We start from the raw sequence: 21,608 nt of genomic DNA on the forward strand, positions 1-21,608 counted from the left end.
GGCGACCAGCCCGACCTCACTCAGCAGGACAAGTGGCAGCCAGGAATAGCGCAGGGCTTCGAACTGCGTCCCGCTTGCTGTAAACACCGAGCCGCGCCCCCCTTCACGTGTCTGATTTTAAAAGGAGCCATAACATAGGAGCCTCGTAGCAGCGGCCCCGAAACCGAAGTCGGGCTCGAGCCGCTGGAGGAACTAATCCCGTCTCTGCGTTCCAGTCTGCAGGGACAAGTGGGGAAGGCCCGCCGGGTCGGAGCTGGGCCGGCTTCTGCCAGGACCGGTGTCAACTGTGTGCATGTGCCTCTCTAGACACGGGCGCAGAGGTGGAGCTCATCACTCAGATATGTTTTTTGCATTCAGTAATTTCCTTCTTCCGGTGCCAGCGGGGCTGCTGACGACTCCTGTGAAGCCTCGTGCTCAGGGACCTTCTGTGCCAGTTAATGAAGGAATGGTTAAGGGCGGTGTGGTAGAATCGGGGTGTGGAAGAGCTGGGGATGGTGTAGCCTAAAGAGCAGTGACAGAGCCGCGTCAAAAGACAGCTATTGGAAAGCAGCCCAGCTCTGTGACTTCCCAGCTGAGGCATCTTTAGCAGGACCCTCGGCCCTCTGGGAGGGTCAGTTTCCTCATCTGTAAACGGGGTACCATTCGATGAGGTTTGGGGACAGAAAGGGGCCGTGGAAGAGGCAAGCGCTCGCCCTTTGCACGCGCTTGGTCTTGGGGGATTTCGTCGTGTCGATGATTCGGATGTGTCCTTAGTGGATGGTGTGTGGGCACTGGGGTCTGTCGCTCCCCACAACGTTTGCCTTAATTGAGGGCCCGGACCCCAACCAGGTGGGAAACGGTCTCTTTGGGGCCATTCAGGCAGGATAGATGAGGACCAAGAGACAGCTCAAGCCGCAGGTGCGAGAGAGTGCCTGGGCCATTAGAAATGTCCAGGGACCTGAGAGCGCCACCCGCCTTCGCCTTTCTGCAGTTGGCAGCAAGCTGTCTCCCTCTTGGACCCAAATGGGGTTTTCCTCTAGGCCTCAGGGCCGAACCTACAGGGACTCTTTGTCCAGAGCAGAGGTTGGGCTCTACCCAGAAGTGACTTTACTGGTAGAAGGCAGGCTGGGTGTGAGGTTGCAGTGAGCCTGTTTCTCCGGGCGTCTTGGGGCAGGTCGGCCTGGCCCAGCCTGGACAGCCGGCTCCCCAGGCCTTGGCTCCTGGCGGGGGTGGGGAGAACGCTGCAACAGCTGGCTGGAGCCTGGTGTCTGTGTCTCATCCCAGTCTGGGACTTCTAAATTTAACCTGCTATCAGCTTGAGAGGTTGGAGGCTTCCACTGTGTGACGAAATGCCACTTGGAATCCATTTTACTCGTAACCACTCCCCCTGCGCATTCCCCTCCCAAATGTTACCCCCAAACGCAGGCAGCCGTCTGAGCGTCCTGCCATGTCAGTGTGAAGGTTCGATTGCCTGAGCAACTCTGAACCCTGATGGGATCCGGCTCAGCTCCCTCCTGCCATTGGCCGGGGCTGCACCCCGTTCTCTGTTCACACGCACGCACACGCACACGCACACACCATGGTCTCACAGGCAGAGCGCAGGAGCTGAATCCACAATCGAAAGCCAAACCACGACAGTGAGCTGCACCACCCATAAGCCATCTGGGTGGAGGGCGGCCAGTGGAGCCTATTATGCAATTTCCTGCTTTGGTGTCTCAGAGGAGACACCCAGGAGACAGGATGCAGAATGCCGTTGGGTTGCTGCAGTGTGGGAAGCCCAGGGAAGAAACCAGCTCCCCGACGCCCAGAGTGAACGGGGCCCCTCGTGCTCGGTGGCGATGTTGAGAGGCCACCGCCCACCCAGCCGACGAGCCCGGGGCCTGCAACTGACCAGGCAGCCCCTCACAGGCAGGGACCGAGCGGGCTCACCGTGGGCCACGGAGAACTGACAGCACAGACTTCCTGTGGCGGGGGAGGAAGGCACTTCCTGCCTGGGGAACCCAGGATGGAGTGAGCCGCAGGCGGGGGGTTCTTCTTATTAATAGGTGCTGTTAATTATTGAGCCCAGAATGTGTGCTCCACAATGACTCGCTGAGGTTGAGAGCACACAGGGGAAGGTTTGGGCCCTGGGGCCGGGGTTCAAATCCTGACTCTGCATCTTCCCAGGTGCGTGGCCTTGGGCAGCTTCTCGACTTCGGCTCTCCCTCAGTTTCCTCATCTGTGAAATGGGGATCGGGATAACATCTGGGGTGTTGTGAGGATTTGGTGAGTTAACACCCAGAAACCGAGTAGAGTAGGGTGTTCTCACTGTGTCAGGTAGGAGGCGGCTACTCAGAGAACCGCCATCTTCCATACAAGGTAAACGGAGTCAGAGGGGCTCAGTGTCTTGCCCAGACTCACAACAATGACCTTGAATCCATGGTCCACCTTCAGAGCCCACACCCACTCCAGACCTCTGGGCTGCCCCACCTCTCATCCTTCCATAAGGAGGTTCCAATAGGAGGAGGAGATATTTACTGTCAGTGCTCTGGCCACACAACCCCTTTCAGCAGCTACAGGCGAGGGCAGGTGCAGGGCCACGGCCTAGGTTGACCTTGACTTAGCAGCCGCGTCTCCATGTGAAGACGGGTTTGCAAGTCTGTGGGTAAGGACCCAGTCTAAACACTAACCCCTCTTGTCACACAGGTTTCTACTGTTTGCCAAAAGCCAAGCTGCCCCCCAGTCCTAACTGCACATCCAAGTCTCCTGCCCCTCCTCCACACAGGACCCCAACCAGGGGGCACTTTGGTGGGGACTGAGGTCCAGAGCTGTGGAGAGCAGAGGATGCCATCTGTGAAGTGGCCCACCTCCTCTTGGGTTCCTCCAAGGCCCTTAGCACCAGAACCCCCAGGCTCCAGCTGTATACCCACCCCCCCCCGATACATTCACTCCCCAGGCCAGAGATCCAGGGCCGTCAACCCCCAAATGAACCGCCACTTCAGAAGCATCTAGCTCCTGGCCAGGCCTACTTGAAAATTACATTTTATTTCTCTTTGTGAATATTTGTTGTTGTTTTAAAAAGGTTCATTTTACATTTTCTTCAAGAGTCTTGTGCCTCCTAGTAAGTGCATTGGTCTGTTTTCACAGTACTCTCCACGACCACAGACGGTCCTTATTGCTGGAGGAGTGTGTCCACGCTGGGGAGGGGGACACCAGAGGGATCGGGGACCCAGGTGAGAAGCCTGCGCTCTGCGTTCCTGACATGAGAAGCCGAGGGACCAGACCCAAGCTAAGCCGAGCTTCCTCAGCGGGACCTGGAGCCTCCCCAGGGCCCTCCCAGCCCTGTCTTCCGAAAGCCTAGGAGGGGCAGAGAGCAAGGGGCCGGGCAGTGAGGGGCGGGGCGGGGCAGCAGGGCTCCTCCCAATGGGCCCAGCCGTGGGCCCCTGCCCAGGGCCTGCTCACACGCAGGAAGCGCGGGCTTGGGGGACTCTGCCCCCAGACAGCTCAGGACCACCACTTACTGTTGGTTCCTACTCCCACCCCTACCCTAGTAAGAACTCCTTAGCGATGACCCAGCCCAGAACCAGCACTCCGGTCCCTGACCCCTCGCCCAGGGCCCTTTCTCCTTTGTAGTGCAAGAAAGACCTGAGTGCAGAGAAGGGCCGTGCCGTCAGGAGGCCAGGTCCCGTCCACGGCAGCCGGCCACTGCCACCCTGACCCCTCCGCAGCCTGTGCCCAGAGGGGGAGCTGGGACCCATCATGCCCCTCACTTGAGGCTGTGGCCTCTCTGGGTGGCAGGCCTCCCTCCGAACACACCAGGGGGAACTGGCATTTTCCAGGGGGAAGGTCCCAGTCCTGACGGGTTCCCGAAGCGCCAGGCCGGCAGCCGGCCGCACAAAGCTGTTTCCCGTCCAGAGGTGCCAGGAGAGCCGCACGCGTCCCGTCAGGAGCGGGGCGCTCGGGCGATGGCTGGACGTTAAGCACCCCTCGAATAAATACAGTAGCCCGTGGGTAGAGGAGCAGAGCAAGGACTCCGTGAACCACGCCCGCCCACGCTGTCCCTGGGGCTCCTACATACGGCTCATCTGCAGCAGAGATGGATTATTTCTCTCATCTGACACTTTTCTGGGCTCGATCATTATCGGTCCGAATGAGGAACCCAGGCGATGTAGCTGTGGGTTTGTCAAGCTTGGGGGAAGGGGGCCTCCCTCAGCAGGGTGTCCCCTCAGCTCCTGCAAGCAGCCTTCAAGGCAGGCATTGCTAAAAAAGCTTGGCAACACTCAGGACCAGGTCCTGGGGCTCCAGAGGGCCCAGGACCCGAAGGAGGGTGACCTCAAGGACCAGCCTCAACCCCAGGCTCACTTCATCACCCTGGCCGTGGGTGCTGGCTCGCTTCTGTGAGGGCCGGCAGCAGGGGGTCCGCCCCTTGCCTCCCGCCTCCCCAGCCTTACCAGGTCCAGGCATGCCCATCTGTGGGTGCCCTCACCTGCAGCACCGCGGTGCTTGGAGCCCATCTGCAGGCACCCCCCGGAGAGCCCGGGAGGGGCGTCCCCGAGAAGGTGCTGGGCGGCAAGGGCAGGCCTTCTTACCTTTGAACTAACTACAGCTGGGTAAGGTGGCTGGCCCTCCAGGCGTTTGGGACAGTGTGGAGGGAAACAGAAAAGCTGCCCACTGAGATGTGCCGACAGAGCCAGCTGGCGATGGGCGCTGAGGACCGAGACGGTGGGAATTCCCTGGGCTCAACCTATAACTCACGGGACCCTCCCTCTCTGCTCCTAGGCCCACCCAAGGCAAGTTCCGGCTGCAGAGGAGAGAGGAGAGAGAAGCCCCCCGCAGATCTACCCTGAGCCCGAGCTCACAGCTTGTCTCTGCAGGCACGGAGTAGGGTAAGGGTTCTCCCTGGGGTGGAGAGAAGGGACTTTGGGGGCAGAATCTGCCTGTGGTTTCGGCTCAGCTAAAACGGAAGAATGAGCGGCCGGTTTTAGATCTAGATCTCTAGCCCATCCCCCTCCTCCCTCACCTCTGGCGGAAGATGCAAAGTCCAGCAGAAAAGACAAACGGCTCTCTTTGTTTCCGGTTTTTTCCTTTAAAATCGGCTTAAGGCAAAAGTTTGGCAAAGCAAGTCTACATAAGGCCGCGTGACAGAGGATGAGGGGAGCTGCCCGGGCGGGGCGGGGCCGCCGCGGATCAGCCCCGGTGGCATCAGCCCCGGTGGCATCAGCCCCAGTGGGATCAGCCCCCGTGGGATCAGCCCCGGTGCGGTGCGACCAGGCTCCTCGCCAGCTCCTCCTCGTCCCACCCCTGAACCTCTTAAAGAGGCGTTAAAAAAAAAAGGAACAGAAAAAGCAGTTGTTTCAGGGAGTCTGTTGCAAGTGAATGACGGAAATTGCGAGGAGAGGAAAGGAGACCCAAGGTGACAGGGCGCACGTGGAGTGGTCGGTCCCGCCTGGGTCTCCCCCCTCCGCCAGGGAAGCAGGTCCCAGGAGGGCGGGGGGCCATCGCCGCGCGTTCGCACAGTGAGATCCGCCCGCTGGAGAAGGTAGAAAGGTTGTATTTTGCTGAAGGACTGCAGAGTCCGTGCGGGGTGTTTGCGTGGTGTTATTATTTGGGGGTCACCTCGCGGGTGCCCTGACTGTTACCGGTGCTTGGGCGGGATCACCACCAGCGCCGGCCCGTACTTGGGCCGCCACATGAGGACCTGAGCGTCGTTGGCATTGGGCTTGACCAGGGCGCTGGGCGGGATGGGCTCATTCTTGCTCAGGATTTTGGGCTGGTCCTGGGCGATGGGCTCCCGCAGCCGGGCGCGCTGGCCCAGGGGCCGGTTGGGGTTCACCTCGATGCTGAGCTGCATGCGCCAGTGCAGCGTCTGCAGAATGATCATGTCGTTGGTCGAGGTGTTGGTGGCTACCAGCCACGTGATGAAGCTCTGGTCCCGGTAGACGTTGGTCAGCTTGGCCACATTGCTCTCGCTGACGGGCACGGCCCACGTGACGCTGGGGTAAAAGTTGTCATTCATGCTGATGATGAACTTGGAGTCTCTCTTGGTGGGGCCCACGATGGTGCAGGTCTCCGTGGTGTTCCCGTACCAGGGGTAGTTCACCCCGTCCGAGTCGCTGATGGCCTCAATCTTGCCCTCCTGGAGGTCTGGGAGCTCCCAGCTAGACCTGAGGGTGGGAAGGCCAGTTTACTCAGCCAGCCATGCACAGGCTCGTCTGCATCCCCTTGTCCCTGGGGCTTACCTCCCCAGGGGGCCAGACAGTAAACAGACACCCAACATCATGTCAGGGAACTGGGGCTCCCCTAGACATGGCCCCCCTCAAAAGCCACATCCTGTTCTCTTGCATCATCTCAAATTGGTCTCCCCCAGAAACCCCTGTAGACAGGGCTGGATTCTGGCTGGGCTTCGGGAAGCCCTAACTGCCCCTGCCCTCAAGGGAGGGGCCTGGGGGCAGCACACAGTCATGGGGGGCCCTAACCTGCGCTGTGCCCCCCCATCCCATGTCCCAGCGGCTGGTGGGATGGCCACATGCGACCCCGTGACCTTGGTTAGGGCGGAGGCCACTGGCGCCGAGAGGCTGGGGTGGGGCTACTCTCCTGGCCACACAGCGCGTCAGGGCGGCCTGGGTAGGAGTGCAGGTGGCAGGGAGTTTCTTCCTCTTGCTTTAGGGGCCCCCAAGGGCCGTGGGGTCGGCACATCTAGGAGTGATTTCAGCCCCTCCTTGGCCAGCGTGTGACCGGGGTCAAGCGCCCGCCTGCCCCCGAGCTTTGGTGTCCAGCACCGGGGCCGGGGCGTGGGAACCAGTGCTCAGGGCCCTCGCCAAGGCTCTGGCCCCTCCCCTCCACATCTCCTCCACCACACGTGCGCCTGGGCTCCCTGGCCCTCCGCCCAGCAAGGCCAACACCGTGGGCGGTGCCCTCTTCTCCCCACCACCCACCCTGTCCCCGCCTTGTTTCTGCTCATGCCTGCCTAGAATAGGAAGCACAGCTCAGCCAGAATGGCTCCCACCTGGCTGGCCCCTGTCTTCGGAGCAGTAGAACCAAGAAAACCTAACCAGCCAGTCTCAAAACTCTGCTCTCAGTCCCAGTCTCGGGGCCAGCTTTACAATCAATGCCTCCTGGACTTGCTGCAGCTGCCAGGGAACCTGCACTTGCAGCTTCGGGCCGGGCTGAGAACCAGCAGCACTTGGTCAGCCCGACTTGCTTGCAGGGGGCTCAGCCTCCTGGCAGCCGGGCTGTCCAGAGCTCGGACTCAGGAAACCTAGTGACCTTGCTGAAAGTCTCAGCCACCCTCTCACTGGTGTGAGACCCTGGGCAAAATCCCAGCCCTCCCTGGACCCCAGACTCATCACCCACTTCCCACCTGAGGTCATGGAAGGACACAGACAGGAACATGCCAGTCCAGGGCAGGGCACAAGACAAATGCCAGTGATTGGTGCCTGCTAGCACCATTGCTGTCACTATTGTTACTATAATAATAACTCTCTGACAGAAGAGGACTGTCCTGTGTTGCTCTGAGGACATGTGGCTGGGGGCACAGCAGCGTCTGGGGAGCCCACCCCTTAGAAACTCATCAACAATCACATCCACCCCACCAGACAGATAAAGTAACGACAGCTGAGGGGGGGGTCTTTTTCCCAAGTTGATTTAGCTAAGCAGTCAGGCCTGGGCACCTGCCATACCAAAGCTCAGGACACTTTGCCCCCAGAATTCCGCACACCTGTGTACACCAGCGGTGCTCTCCAGAAATACTCCTTTACAGAATGCATTCCTGTTCATAGCAGCATTATTCACAATAGCCAAAAGGTGGAAACAACTGAAGCGTCTGTCAACGGATGATGGATAGAGTGGTCTGTCCATGCAATGGAATATTATTCATCCTTAAAAAGGAAATTCTGACACATGCTACAACATGGATGAACCTTGAAGACATTATGCCAAGTGAAATAAGTCAGACACAAAAGGACAAATACTGTATGATTCCACATATATGAGGTCCCTAGAAGAGTCAAATTCATAGAAACAGAAAGTAGAATGGCGGTTGCCAGGGGCTGGGAGAGGGAAACGGGGGAGTCAGCATTTCATGAGTGCGGAGTTTCAGTTGGGGAAGATGAAAATGTTCTGGAAATAGACACACAACAATGTGGATGTACTTAATGCTGCCAAACTTAAAAATGGTTAAGATGGTAAATTTTATGTGTATCTAATCACAATGTAAAAAGTGCATTCCCCTACTGAAATGCATCGCTTAATGTTAGCAGTTAGCAAATTTGGGGCCACTACAGGAGGGATGATCAGGAATGTGATTTTGCTAATTTGTCTGTTTATTTCATTAAAAAGGTCACAAAATTAGGGTAACACCTGCCTAGTAGGCCATCTCCTGCCCGGGGCCCTGAGCTCATCAAACGCCAAGGAGGAGGTCACAGTCGTGAGCCGGCAGATTCGGCTGCCCCGGGGGTGGCCGCCATGGACCAGAGAAGGGGGTCAGGGTCCCTGTCCCGAATTTCTCAGAAGCCTGTGCCCCACCCGTGCCCAGCCTCCTGTGGTGGAAGGCACCCACTCTGTCTTCTCACAGTGGTTACACTTGCTTATAAAAGTGGCTTTCGTTTTGTTTTGTTTTTAAGGCAGAAAGCCGTCTTGCCAAAAGACCTTTTCTCTTGCCTTTGCCCTCTTTCACTTCCTAAGAGCTGGCTTGTTGTGGGACGCGGGGTTGCCACCAGAATGGCCTCTCTCTCTCAGCCTCTGACCCCCAGCTTCAGGTTTCCTTTTCCGCCTCCCAGCCCCCAAATGCCCAGGTGCTGGCTCAGTCACAGATGGGTGACAGTCCCCATGAGCTGGCAGACAGCCGTGTCTCATGTGGGGTATTACTCAGAACCAGGGCCAAGGGCGTCTGTTTTCAAATCATCACAAACCAGCTGGGCTGGCTCTGGGCCCTGTGGTCCAGTCTCCCCGTCAGGGTGGTGGAGGGAGCATGGTTAAGGGCACAGCTCCTGAGGGACGTGGACCAGCCCGGGTCCAGTCTCCCCCCGGCTACTAGTCACAAATCTCTGAGCCCCACATTGGTTCACTGTGGATAACCGCACCCACCTTCCAGGTTTTTGAGATGATTAAATGCGGCAATATATACTACCTGGTACACAGTAAACAGCGATACGTGGAAACTTCCGGAGACACTGGAGTGAGGCTTGCCTCTGACACTAATGGATTTGCCAGCCCTGATGTGACCTGAAGCCTTCTGACCTCGTTTATGTTTTCAGATTATCCACGCTCTGAAAGGAATGATTCCGTACAGCTCCTGCCTCTAAGACTTCCTGTTTGTTCTGGAATGACCTTGGGCTTCAAGGCAGACCCTCGGTTTTCCAGCTTCTGGGTGGAGGGGTGAGTTTGGACCCTGGTCCTGCACACCCTGAGCCTTCCTGTTTGCACAGCAGGGACAATACAGGTGCACAGGCCAACGAAAGGTGGAGGCAAGGCTCCCAGCTCCGTGCCCGGCACACGGAGGCCCAACCAGCAGGTTTAGGTGGAGGAGGGGCATCTTGTGAACACGAGCAAACGCCCATTTCTGCCCCAGCACCTTCTCTCCAGACCTCAGGGCAGGTCGTGTCAGGCCTCCTACAGGCCAGCAGGAGGCCCTGGTCTCCCCCGTGTCCTCCCCCTTTGCTCACTGGCCTGGGCTGGTCTTCAGGGCAACACTGGCTACAGAATTTGTGGGACCAGGGGGTGAAGTGAAAATAGGAGGCCCCTTGTTCAAAAATCAAGAATTGCCACGTGGTGACAGCAGAGCATGGAACCACGCAAGGGGCCCTTCTGAGCACGGGGCCCAGTGGGACGGTGCAGTCCCCACGCCCGGGAAACTGGCCTGCTTCCGTGGGCCCCGTCACACTCCCACCCTCATCCCAGAGGTGTGGGAACCCAGCGGATAGCAGGCAAGTCCAGGCTTGAAGCTGGACCTCAGAATGCTTTCTGGGGCCCCCTTGCAGCACATCTGAGACAGACTCCTCAGCGTCCCTCAATGCCCATTCCTTCTGCAGCCCCATCCACCATGCACTCAACAGATGTTTGCAGGGACCTGCCACTGACGCTGGTCACGATGCTGTGAAAGGGAGACAGAGCTGCTGACCTGGTCATCAGTGATGCCAGGGGGGCCTGCACCCTCTGGGCGCCCAGTACCATCCCTGACTCCCTCTCGCCTCCAGACTGCCCCGCTTCTGCTCTGCCTTCGCGCTGGCCACGACCCCTCACCTCTCCCAGCCTCCTCTTGCCACCTGCCATGCTCTCCTCCCTGAAGCCTGAGTGATCTTTAAAACAGAGATCTGATGGCACTGTTCCTCCCTCCAACCCTGTTAAGCCTGCCATGACTCCCCAAGGCCCTGAAAGCCAGATGCAGGTGAGGCCAAGGGTCTTGCACGCAAACACACACACACACACACACATACACACACACACACACACACACACTCCCGCCCTCCCTCCCTCCCTCCCTCCCTCCCTCCCCAGGCTCCAGACCCACCAGCCATCCCCCTAATGGGCTGTGCCCTCCCGACTCAGCGTCTTTGGCCACGAGCAGCATCCCCCGCCCCCTCCTGTCCTAGCCAGTGGTACCTACGGCTCATCTCTGGAGCCCCCAGGGAAGCTCACCTGGACCCTTCACACGAGGCCTGGCGCCCCCATATTCAACCTTTGTCCCGCTGCTTCCTGGGACACGCACGGGGGGGGATTTAATAATCATGCCACCCTTTGTTGACGACCTCACTCCCAGACAGACCACAGGGGCCGAGAAGCAGGGGCCAGGCCTCCAGAATCTATCCTGGTGCCCGGCCTAGAGTCAGACACAATAGAGGCAGGTGGCCTGGATCAGTGGCGGTGGGCAACCTGCCCCGTTTCTCCTTCAGGGCCTGAGCCCCACAAAGGGGTCCCAGTGATGAGTTTAGGGTGCCCAAAGCTGCCTCTGCTTGTGTACTTTCTTACCTGGAGCAGCTGCGGCTGGGACAGCCATGCCCAGCACAGGTCGTCCCCACTGCAACACTGGTAACAGGGGTCACGTTCCCTGAACGCATCAGACGTGCTGGGCGCCCTGCGTACATACATCCACACAGGCTTCTCCTCAGTTACCCCAGGGCTGCAACTGAGGGTGTTTTATAGAGGATACTTGGGGACATCAGAGGCCTGACCCGGGGAAGCCACCAGGCAGGACCCACAGCCCGAGCGAGCTCTAACCCATGGCCTCCAACGGCCCCTCACCCAGCACACACACGCATACATGCATATGCACGCACACACATACGTGTGTGCACGCACACGTAGACACGCACATACGGGTTCTTACCCATCTGGCTTCCAGCAGACCCTCACCTGAAATACACACACACACGGCTCTGAGCAACATGACCTAAAGTGTAAGTCTGAGGGCCCTGGGAGCACACCTTTCCCAGCTACTTTGTGCCAGGCAGGGTGGCAAGCCTGGGCCTGAGCTCTCTCCTAGGCATGGGTGGACCCTTGTGCCCCCATGGGCCCTCGTCTCTCCCAGCTCTCTGACTGCATTTTGAATTCTGGACAACAGAGCACCTGGTCTCAGAGCAGAGTTCCCAAACTTCACATCTCTTTCCTCATTTTGGTCCTGTTTACATATCTCCTGTGCTATTATTCACTTAATTGTTTTTCCTTGAAATTAATCACTTTTTAAAAAAACTCAACTAAATTTAGCTTTTCCTATGGAACACCTTTGAAATAACAGGTCGGATATATTGGGTATATATATATATTTTCTAATACACATTAGAATAAATATGTGGCTTTAAATTACAATCATACTTAAGCTGAAACGAGTTCTCCTAAATATTATTTCACTTCCCACAAGTGGCACCGTTGGGCACTCTAAGAAACACATTTACAGATGGCGACTTGGGGCTCGAGGGCAAGAGGGCTGCCCAGGGCACAAGGTTCTTCTGCCCAGTGCTGGTTTCAGTGCCCTCCTGGGGGCCAGATGGGCGCTTAGGTATTTTCTCACCTGGTCCCCAATTTTACAGAGCTTACTGTTTTTTTGCAATTTGCAAAAAGTTCCAATTTTGTAAAATGTTTGCAATTTTACGAGAAATAAGGCCCAAGAGCCCCCTTCCAAACCAGACTGGGACCCTGGTTTCCTGACTCCTGCCCTGGGCGGCCGCCCACTGTGCTGGCCCTTGCCCACCAGACAGGTCACCAGAAGCCCCTTCCCTGGGGGAGGAGCTGGAGGTGTCCCCTCCCCGCCTGCCCCTAGGGTTCCCGCAAACAACAAACACCACTTTTTCTTCCCACCTTACCCTTCCTCGCCCAGGCCACACTCCCAGGGCCTAACACGAGGGGGAAAGGGCCAACAGCGTTTTAGTTTTTAGTTATAAAAGCTGCGTTTTTGTTTAAAAAAAAAAAAAAAAGCAAGCCATCGAGAAGTACAAAATGTGAGAAACGATGGGGCTCCCCTGGTGGCGCAGTGGTTGAGAGTCCGCCTGCCGATGCAGGGGACACGGGTTCATGCCCCGGTCTGGGAAGATCCCACATGCCGCAGAGTGGCTGGGCCCGTGAGCCATGGCCGCTGGGCCTGCACATCCGGAGCCTGTGCTCCGCAACGGGAGGGGCCCCAGCAGTGAGAGGCCCGCGTACCGCAAAAAAAAAAAAAAAAGTGAGAAACGAAAGTCCTGTCTTCCGTGCTTCCGCCTCCCTCGCTGAGGTTACTCACCACATACACTCTGATAAACATCCTTCTAGAGCATCCTCCCTGCACACACACACACAGTAGATGTTCCCGTTTCTAGCGCTTTTAACAGAAATGGATTCCTACCCTACATCTTTTACAACTTCTTTTAATGCAACGATGATAATATGATAGGGAATCTCTAGCTTCTCTTCCTCATGTGTAAGGCCTATTCTGCCCTGGAGACAGACCATAGTTTCACCCCCCTACTGATGGACACTTGGGGTGCTCATGGCTCTTCAGTGATGGACAGGGCTGGAGTCTCTGTCCCCACACATACGTCCTTCTGCCCTGCTTCCTGCATTCACGTATTCGTTAATTCACTTGCTCGGGAGATTTCTGTGTGTGCCTGCCATACTCCAGGCACCAGGCCAGGGGCTCAGTTTCTCTAAGACAGACTCTAAAAGTAGGACAAGAGAGTTGAAGGGCACGTGTGCTTGAAATTGTAGTGGACAGAGCCAAGCTCACCTTCCGGAAGCTGCGTAAATTGTACCCCCAGGAGCAGCACCGGAGGCTGTCTACTCCCCCCGCCCCACAGCAGGCATTACTGATCTTTTGTATTTTTACCCAGATCCGATCAGCAGAAACAAAAAGCATCTCCGTATGTCATTGCTGGTTCCCTGATCGCTGTGCTGTCAGAGCCTCCTCACATGTCTCTGGAAGCTGCCAGCTTTTGTCTTCAGCCCTCAGAAGGTGAGGGTGGGTGCGATCGCTTGGCCGGGGCCGGTCCAGGGGGAGTTCTATTGGGGCCAGGCCATCCCCCCAAACTTCCTCCCACCCCAAAGCCTGGAAACGAGAACTTCCCTCTCTTGCCTCCGCCAGGGCCCTGCAGATGGGGGAGGCTGTCTTCCGCTCGCAGAGAGGAAGCATCGTCCTCAATTGTTCTGCACGGGCCCAGGCTGCAGGAAGAGGCCACATGGTCACAAGGGCCATTCCTCCTGACCCGGCCCCTGACCACTGGGGCAGAGCAAGCCTCCTGGGGCAAGTGGCCTCAGGTCTCAGCGGCCCTGGCCTCACCATAAAATCGGGACCTCACGGGGTCCTTGGGAGACCAGAGAGTGAACGGGGAGCTGGGGCAGCCACACAGCATCACCCCAGCTCCAGCATCCCCTGGCCAGAGGCCTCAGGCCCCCCCACCCCTGCCCAGCCCTTTCCCACCAGCCTCATAATCCTGTGACAGCAGATGTCACCACAGGTTCTGGCTGGAAAGACCCTCAGAGGTCTCGTCGCCCGAGATTCTCATACTGTAGGCGGGTATGTGAAACCCAACCCAGGAGAAGAAAGAACAGTAATGACTCCAACACGGCAGTCTCTGTGCTGACTCTCTGCCAGGCACTGTGTAATTGATGATGAATTATTACTAGTTACGGTATGGAGAGCGAACACATATACTATCTCATTTAATCCCTCAAACAACCCTGCGATGAGGGACTGTTCTCCCCATTTCATAGGAGGGAACAGTGAGGCTCAGAAAGGTTGAGAGCCTGGCGCAAGCTCGCCACACCCGTGGACGGTGGAGCTGGAGCCACGCCTGGCTGGACAAGGGCACAGGCGGGTGGCACTGCCAACCCAGAGAGACCCCGTCTCCTGAGCTGCTCTCCTCCCCTCACCCCAAGCCTGACCTGTGGCAGAACCCTGAGACAGAACCAACCTTGACCTTGGCCGTGGGCCAGATTCTCTGGGGGCTCCAGAAGAGGGCAAACTAGGGATAACGTGAAGCATCTCCCACACAGGGGAGAAGCTGTGACTCGTCACTCGGAAGACTGTGCCAGCTGACAGGTGGCAGCTAAGGATTGTGGAGGATGGGGTGGTGGATGCAGGCGGATTCAACAGTGTTCTGGGGGGGGGTGGCTTTGAAAGCTATGTGGGTTGGACCCCAAACCATATAGAATCCTCTCAAGCTGGCACAAGAAACTTGCCATCTTCTAGCTCTCGTCTGTAAGTCGGGTATTACTGGGGTGGCGTGTGGCATTGTTCCACTGCAAATATTTCCAACCCACGACATTCAAAAGGGTTCTCCTCCTGGATTAGAGATTAATTTCAAGCAGGGATAATGTTTGGGGGTATTATGGGTTTTGCTGAAGTATTTGGAATTAATATTTTTAATACAAGCCCATTTGGCAAGAACAGAAGCCCTAACCTAACCTTTGCCACATTGCCGTTCCCTCCCCAGGCCATTAAAGCCCAGTGCCCATGTGGGTTTCGTTTTAAGCCTTCAAATTGTCTGGGTCTAGCCCAGTAGTTCTCAACCAGGGGTGACTTCACACCCCTCCCGGGGACATGGGGCAGTGTCTGGAGACACGTTTGGTTGTCAGAACAGGGGGAGGGAGGCTGCTGGCATTGAGTGGGTAGAGACCAGGGACGCTGCCCAACACCCTGCAGTGCACAGGACAGCCTGGTCCCGGCAAAGTTAGGGGACGGTTCCGGGCAGCCTGAGGCCGCTGGTCATCCCAGCGCTCACCATCCCTCACTTTCTTTCACGTCACGGGTCTTAAAAATATGAAGAAGCTTAGTTACCACAGGAGGTTTGGGGTAGGGGAGATGGGAAGGGTATTTTCATCACATCAAAATGCTTCCGTTTACATTCGAGCAGGTGCAGCTGTCCAGGCTTATTCCGGAGGGCGCCAGTTGAATACAGAGCCTCCCCATGGGCCGGAGGAACCATGGTATTTGGTAATTCAGTTTCTTAATGTAATTTTGTTGATTAATAATCAATCGAGCAGTTTCCAACTCAGCATTTCAGCCACGGGTGACCTACACCTGTCCTCTCCCCGAATCCTCCCAGCAGCCTAAGGGGGGTTCTTACCCTGTTCACAGATGGCAAAAGCAAACCTCCAAGAGGTGACCTGCCGAGGCCCCAGAGCCAGTACTGGGCCGTAATTCTGACCCCGGGGCCTGAGCCCATTAATGACCAGTCCATCCTGCCCCTCCAGGGAGCCTCGAACTCTGCCCTTTCTCCAGGGCTGGTCCTATCCCAACCAGGAGTCCAGTGGACCCAGGAGAACGAGGTATGCGGGACACAGGGGTCCCTGCGCTGAAGGCGTGTCCCGAGAAGGGGAGGGAACAAAAGGGAACACATGGAACTCAAGGAAAACAGCCTTCAACCACTTGAAAACTCAAATCGTCCATGACTTACACTATTATTAAATTCTTAAAAGTCAGGGAGTGGGCCCTCTGTGAAAGAGGAAGACCTGGGCTGGGGAGAAAATTCCACACAAAGAGTAATTTACATCTGTCCAAATTCTGTCGTTTCGGCCCTGATTCTCAACTCGTTACATATCCCATCACCCACTTCGCATCCGATAGAAGAATCAGAACGGTAATAACACTGTTAAGGACGACAGTCACATGCAGTAACTGTTGACCGTGGGCTTGGCGGAGTGCCGGCTGCTTGACCAATGTCATCTCCCGTAATTCAATAAGCCGTGGTGCAAGGACTGTGACTGGCCCCAATTTGCAGACGAGGAAACCGAGGGTCAGAGTGGCTCAGGTCACACCCTGGAAAGTGGCAGAACCTGGACTCAAGCCCAGGTCTGCTTGACTGCAGTCTAGATGTGCACTGGGTTCCTCTAACCGGGAACCAAGGACTGGCACAGACAGAGAAAGGTCACCTCAGGTCTCCCGATGCACGCCTGTCTCCAGCCATGGCGCTTGGATGGACTCAGAGCCAACAAAGGGAGCACAGGGCCTTGAAGACTCTGTAAACATCCCCCACCCGCCCACCCCCGTGCACAGATGGGGAAGCTGAGCCTCCAAGCCAGGCCCACTCCCTCCCCACCGCACACCACGTCCGTCTCTGCAGAACTCAGTCCCTTTAGCTTTCCCCAATGTTCTTCCTCTTGGAGCTTGCATCTTTCCAAGTTCAGAAGGACCTCTGGCTTCCTTACCCTTTCTAGGGAAGAAAACAAGTGGAGCCCAAAAGCCCTAGGAAAACCTGTGTGTCTTGCCAGTTGCCCCAGAAGCCTTGCAAAGCCTGAGAAGGTTTTGGGTTTAAGGCTTCTTAGGGAAGGTCCACAGCAAATAACTAAGAACCATGTTTCCCTTCTTGGGATGGAAAGTCAGCCCCCAGCCTGGTTTAAGAGCCACTTGGAGAATTAGACTTGGATGTAGACGTCGGGTGGACAGAGGGGAGCCGATGAGTGTCCAGATACGCGCCATGTGCACCTCTGGGGCGGTCATGGTTACACCTAGCTTTAATTTTTTCCATGATCCTCCTGTTGCCCTTGCAACTTCAGTCATCTAGTGGAGAAGCCACAAGATTTGGTGTCCCCTCCCCACCCTCTCTAATTTCAGCTGGCCCAGAATATTCTTTTTTTTTTGTGGTACGCGGGCCTCTCACTGTTGTGGCCTCTCCCGTTGCGGAGCACAGGCTCCGGACGCGCAGGCTCAGCGGCCATGGCTCACGGGCCCAGCCAGTCCGCGGCATGTGGGATCTTCCCGGACCAGGGCACGAACCCGTGTCCCCTGCATCGGCAGGCAGACTCTCAACCACTGCGCCACCAGGGAAGCCCAGGATATTCTTAAATCAGTGAAGAGTTCCAAGTCCTGGGGAAAGTCTCCTCCATTCCTCACCTGCGGGACCGGGAAGGGATGCTGCACAGGGTAGAGACCCCGAGAGACAGGCTGTGGGCGAGTGTCCATGGCCAGCCATGGGAGTCACAGGGGTCAAGTTGGGGGGCTGCCCTTGGGGCCTGCCTGGTGCTCTCAGAAGCGTCCTCGTGCTCAGAAACAGCTATTGTCACCACCCTGTCTTAGGCGGCCCTTCAAGTTAAGTCACCTCCCCGTCTGTCTACAGCTGCTCTTGCCACACGCAGGATGACCATCTCTAGGGTCAGAGAACATGCCAGGGGCTCAGGGTGCCGCACCGAGAGGTACACCCTCCTCGGGACATTCTGGGGACTGGGCTGGACAGAAGAGGTCTGTGGGCTCCTCTCAGCTCTTAGGGGCCCACTGGAGCCTTCTGGACACAGACACTGGCTGTCCACATAAAGTGGCCTTCTGCTGTGGAGAGAGAAAACACTGCACTGAAAAGCACACCGGGTTTCTAAAACCCTCTCAAACAAAACTCCGTCCGGAACAGAGCAGAGTGTTCCCCCAGGTCCTGATGTGCCTCTGAAAACACCAGGGGACGAATTCAGGTCCAACACAGAGCCCTGCACACTAAATCTGGAGGCTGCAGAGGCCCAGCTCTCCTTCCCTGAGTACCTGCCGCGTGTGCAGGTCTGAGCCGGGCCAAGCCGCAGCCTCTCTAGTGACCCGGGACAGCATGCGTGCTTTGCCAAAGAGGAACCTGGTGGAATGTCCCTCTGCTTTCTGGGCGTCTTGCAGGGAGGGTACGGGAACCGCAGGGGGCCAGGGACAGTGGAAGGGACGGTCCTAGAGCCGTGACCCCAATCTGAATCAACAGGCGAGCCCTCTAGGTCACCTGGCCAAGGAGGAATCAGAGGCCCCTTCCATGTCTGCCTAACACTTCCCTCTGGCCCTGATGGGACCCCTCTCTAACCCCGCCGCGCTCCCCCATCCCAGGGGCCCCCCGAAGCTTGCTCCTGAGCAGTACTCACATGCCCTGCTCCCCATACTGGTTGTAGAACTCCATGTGTCTGCACGCCTGAATCCAGCCCACTATCCAGGTCTCCTTCTTGGGGATGGGCGGCATGACCACCTGGGCCGAGGCACGGAAGTGGGGTGTCCGGTAGCGGAGCACCACGCTGGAGGACTCATCGATGCTGGTGGGGACGGGATCGATAGAGGCCTTGACGTCGATCACCGTGATGCCTTCCCGGAAGACTCTGGCTTTGCCCCCGATGCTCTGAATGCAGCCCATGGCACACAGTACGAGTCTGATCTCCAGGGAAGGCCAGCAGTCCCAGAGAAAATCGGGCATTGAAAGGATGGAGGCTGCCGGACCCAGTGCAGACGGTACAGCTCTCCAATCTCAAATCTCAAGACTGATATCCATAGGATAGAAAATTCACTGAGTAGAGGGGGTTTGCATATCACTACCTCGGGCCTGATTATAAATAAGGATTTTGCTGCATTTCAAGGGCCCTGGGTTCTCTCTTCTTCTGCTAGCAGTGGACAAAAATCACCGATATTCTTTGGGTTAAAAAAAGAAAAGTTTGGAGGTTAATGGATAATCATGTTGTTCAGACATCCAGCCCTTCCTTCTGTGCCTCACACGCGGGGAACGCAGCTCAGAGACGCTCCCTGAAGTCTTGAGGCGAAGAAGGCAAATGCCGGCAGGCACATAAATAAGGAAGGCTCCGTCGCCTGCGCGGTGCCGCCACCCTCGCTGCAGAAGACCGACTTCCTGCCCTTCTGCCTTCCGCACGCGCTCGGGGCACACGCGCCCGGCCGCTCGCCCAGCCCGGCCGAATCAATGGAAGAGCAGTTTCTGTTCAATCCGCCAAGGTCTGGGCGCCCTCGGTGGCTTCCAGGAGGCGAGCGCCCGGCTCCCGCGGGGTCCCCGAGGAGCGCGGCGCGGATCCCCGTCGGCGACCACTCGCGGGCACGCCGCGTCCCCTCGCCGCTGTCACTGTCGCCGTGCGGGGCCCCAGGGCTGCGCTCGGGCCGCCGCCTGGTTCGCCGCGACCGCCGAGGACCTGGTGGGAGGTGGAAGGGACAGGACGTCAAGGCCCGCCTCAAAGTTGAGCCGAACTTTGCTGCGGGGGGCGCGCGGGGCGGCGACGAGTCTGCGCGGGGCGCGGGCTGCGGAGCTGACGGCGCAGCTCTGTGAGGTCTGCCCGGAGGCGGCGGCCCGCCCCCCCCCCCCCCCCCCCCCGCCCAACCCGTCAGCGGCGGCCGCACGACCGCGCGCACCAGCGAATAATCGCCGCCGGTGACATCTCCGCTGACCCCTCCCGGCCCGTAGGCGGGGTGGGGCGGGGGGCGACTGGCTGGCACTGCAGTGGGCCTCGTGGACTTTCGGGTCCTGGCACTACCCCCACCGCCTCGCCGCCGGCGCCCCTTCCCCGAACGGGTCCCTTCGGCCCCCGGGGGGCGCAGTGCCACCCCGCAGGCCGGTCTGATCGGGCGCACGCCCCTTCCCGGGCCGGGGTCCCCCGACTCCCGGAGGGCGCAATGCTCCAGCCCCGCCGCGTCCGGGGCCTCTGTGCTCCCCTCGCCAGCCCCAAGCGGCCCCCGATACCCGCGCGTCCGGCGCGCTCGCCGCTGCCGGGAACTTTGGCGCGCACACCCCCACCCGGGCGCCGCCGACTCACCTGCCCCTCGGGCCGCTCCGCGTGCCCGGGCTGCCGCCCTCCGGACGCCCTGAACCCGCCGCGGGCACGTCCTCGGGGCGCCCCCCCACTTCCCCAAGCAGTGTCCTTTAGCTCTACTGGGGTCTGGCGCCGGAGTGGGCGCCCCCGGCCCCCACGTCCTCCTAGCTCGGGGCTGCTAGGGGGTGGCCGGGGGCGGAGGGGTGAGGCTCGGGGCTCTCTCGCCCCCACCCCGCGCGCCTGCTTTATTTTATGATCATTGTGAGCGTGCTGTAGCCGCTCAGCCCCGCCGCCGCGCCGCAGCCGCCTGGCGCGCCCCGCGTTGCCTCGCTCTGCTGCAGCATCGGAAAGGCAACCAGGTCAAACTTTGCAGAAACTCAGCCCCTGCGCCGGCCTGGCCCCGTGTCCGCCCGTAGCCGCCGGCCGGAGCGCAGCGCACGCAAAGACCGCCGCCCGCTCGCCGGCCCCGCGGGGATGCAGGTCCGCAGGCGGCGGCGGCGGCGGCGGCGGCGGCGGCGGCTGCGGCGGCGGCGGCGGCGGCGGCGGGCGGGCGCCGCCTCCTCCTCGCCGCCCGCCCTGCTCTCCACCCTCGCTCCCCGAACACAGCCCGCCTCCCCCTGGTAATCCTCTCTCCCTCTTCCCCCCCTCCCTCTCTCTCTCTCTCTGTCTCTCTGTCTCTCTCTCTGTCTCTGTCTCTCTGTCTCTCTCTCTGTCTCTGTCTCTCTCTCTCTCTTTTTGCAGCTGCGGGGGGGGAGCTGAGCCTCTCCTCGCAGAAACGACATTTCCTTTTCGGCTAGCCGCGGGAATTCTGGGTAGTGTAGTTCGGCTTCTGTCTCGGGTCCAGGTGGGCTGCTCCTCGTGCCCTTTGAACTCAGCTGGCTTTCCAGGGCTCAGGGTAGGCGGGAAAGGGTTGCTGTTGCCCTGGCATTCCTGGCCTGGCTGGGTGGAAACAGTGCAGGGCTCTGGAGGTTCCAAGGCTGGGAAGTTTGGGGGTGGGGAGAGAAGTTCTAGGAAAAGGGTCCCCGTGTTTCTTGCTCTGTGCTGGGCTTCTGGGCGCCCTGACAGGTGGTCAGGCCAGTCGGGCCCCAACTGTGATAAGCACTGTACAAGCTTGATCACTTCACCCACCACCACACCCCTGGGTAGGAAGCCTGGGGTGTGTATCTCACAGAGCAGGACTCCAGAGCTGGGAGATTCCCAAGACCTGCCCAAGGCCTCCCCCAGACGGGTATCCCAGCTGAGACCCGGGAGATCTGTGTACAGAGGTTCAAAGGGGTTTGACCCTGGATGGGGGAGGAGAGGGGGGATCGCTGTTCACCTCTCTAAGCATCTTCAAGCCAGTAGCCCCCCCCGCACCTGGTAACTACCCACCGCCACTCGCAAGCCAGAGAATCTTGAGTGCCAGTGAGGGCAGAGATCGGAGGAGCAGAAGGTTATGGCCACTTTGAGGTGTTTTCTCTGAGGGGCGATCAGCCAGCCAAATGACCCATCTGTACCAGCACCAGTTCAGGCCACAGGCAGGAAGTGGCCTGTTGAGGTGGCCACTGCCCCTTGGCCAGCTGCACCCCTGCCCTCGCCCTCAGCCTAATGAGGGGTCATCCCTTTCCAGGTCAGCTAGTAAGTAGTTTATTCCTAGCCCTGCTGACTGAGACCAAGGTGGGGTGGCCTCATGGTCTGCTTACAGCCAGAAGATGGGAAGAGCACGGGTC

General features: G+C 58.5%; 1 protein-coding gene across 2 annotated transcripts; it reads right to left on the reverse strand.

Annotated features, from left to right (window-relative positions):
* Positions 1–5,035: 5,035 nt before the first annotated feature.
* Positions 5,036–20,380, reverse strand: FAM78A (family with sequence similarity 78 member A). 2 transcript variants are annotated; one of them, XM_079927720.1, is made up of 3 exons: positions 19,903–20,380; positions 18,244–19,284; positions 5,036–6,122 (listed from the first exon to the last, which is right to left on the reverse strand). In XM_079927720.1, the coding sequence occupies exons 2-3, from the start codon at positions 18,564–18,566 to the stop codon at positions 5,594–5,596; spliced, it is 852 nt and encodes a 283-aa protein (XP_079783846.1). In that variant the 5' UTR covers positions 18,567–19,284; positions 19,903–20,380; the 3' UTR covers positions 5,036–5,593. The 2 variants fall into 2 exon arrangements, with proteins under 2 accessions (XP_079783846.1, XP_079783847.1); XM_079927721.1 differs by lacking the exon at positions 19,903–20,380 and having other exon boundaries at positions 18,244–19,449.
* Positions 20,381–21,608: the final 1,228 nt, after the last annotated feature.

The sequence above is a fragment of the Stenella coeruleoalba genome (assembly GCF_951394435.1).
Source record: "Stenella coeruleoalba genome assembly, chromosome: 7".
NCBI lineage: Eukaryota > Metazoa > Chordata > Mammalia > Artiodactyla > Delphinidae > Stenella > Stenella coeruleoalba.

What these genes read in the sequence shown, in the direction of transcription:
- FAM78A (XM_079927720.1), bottom strand. Translation starts at nt 18,566, where the DNA reads ATGCCCGATTTTCTCTGGGACTGCTGGCCTTCCCTGGAGATCAGACTC. An exon ending in CAGTATGGGGAGCAGGGCAT is followed by an intron (nt 6,123 to 18,243) that starts GTGAGTACTGCT and finishes TCCCACCCTCAG; the next exon opens with GTCTAGCTGGGAGCTCCCAG.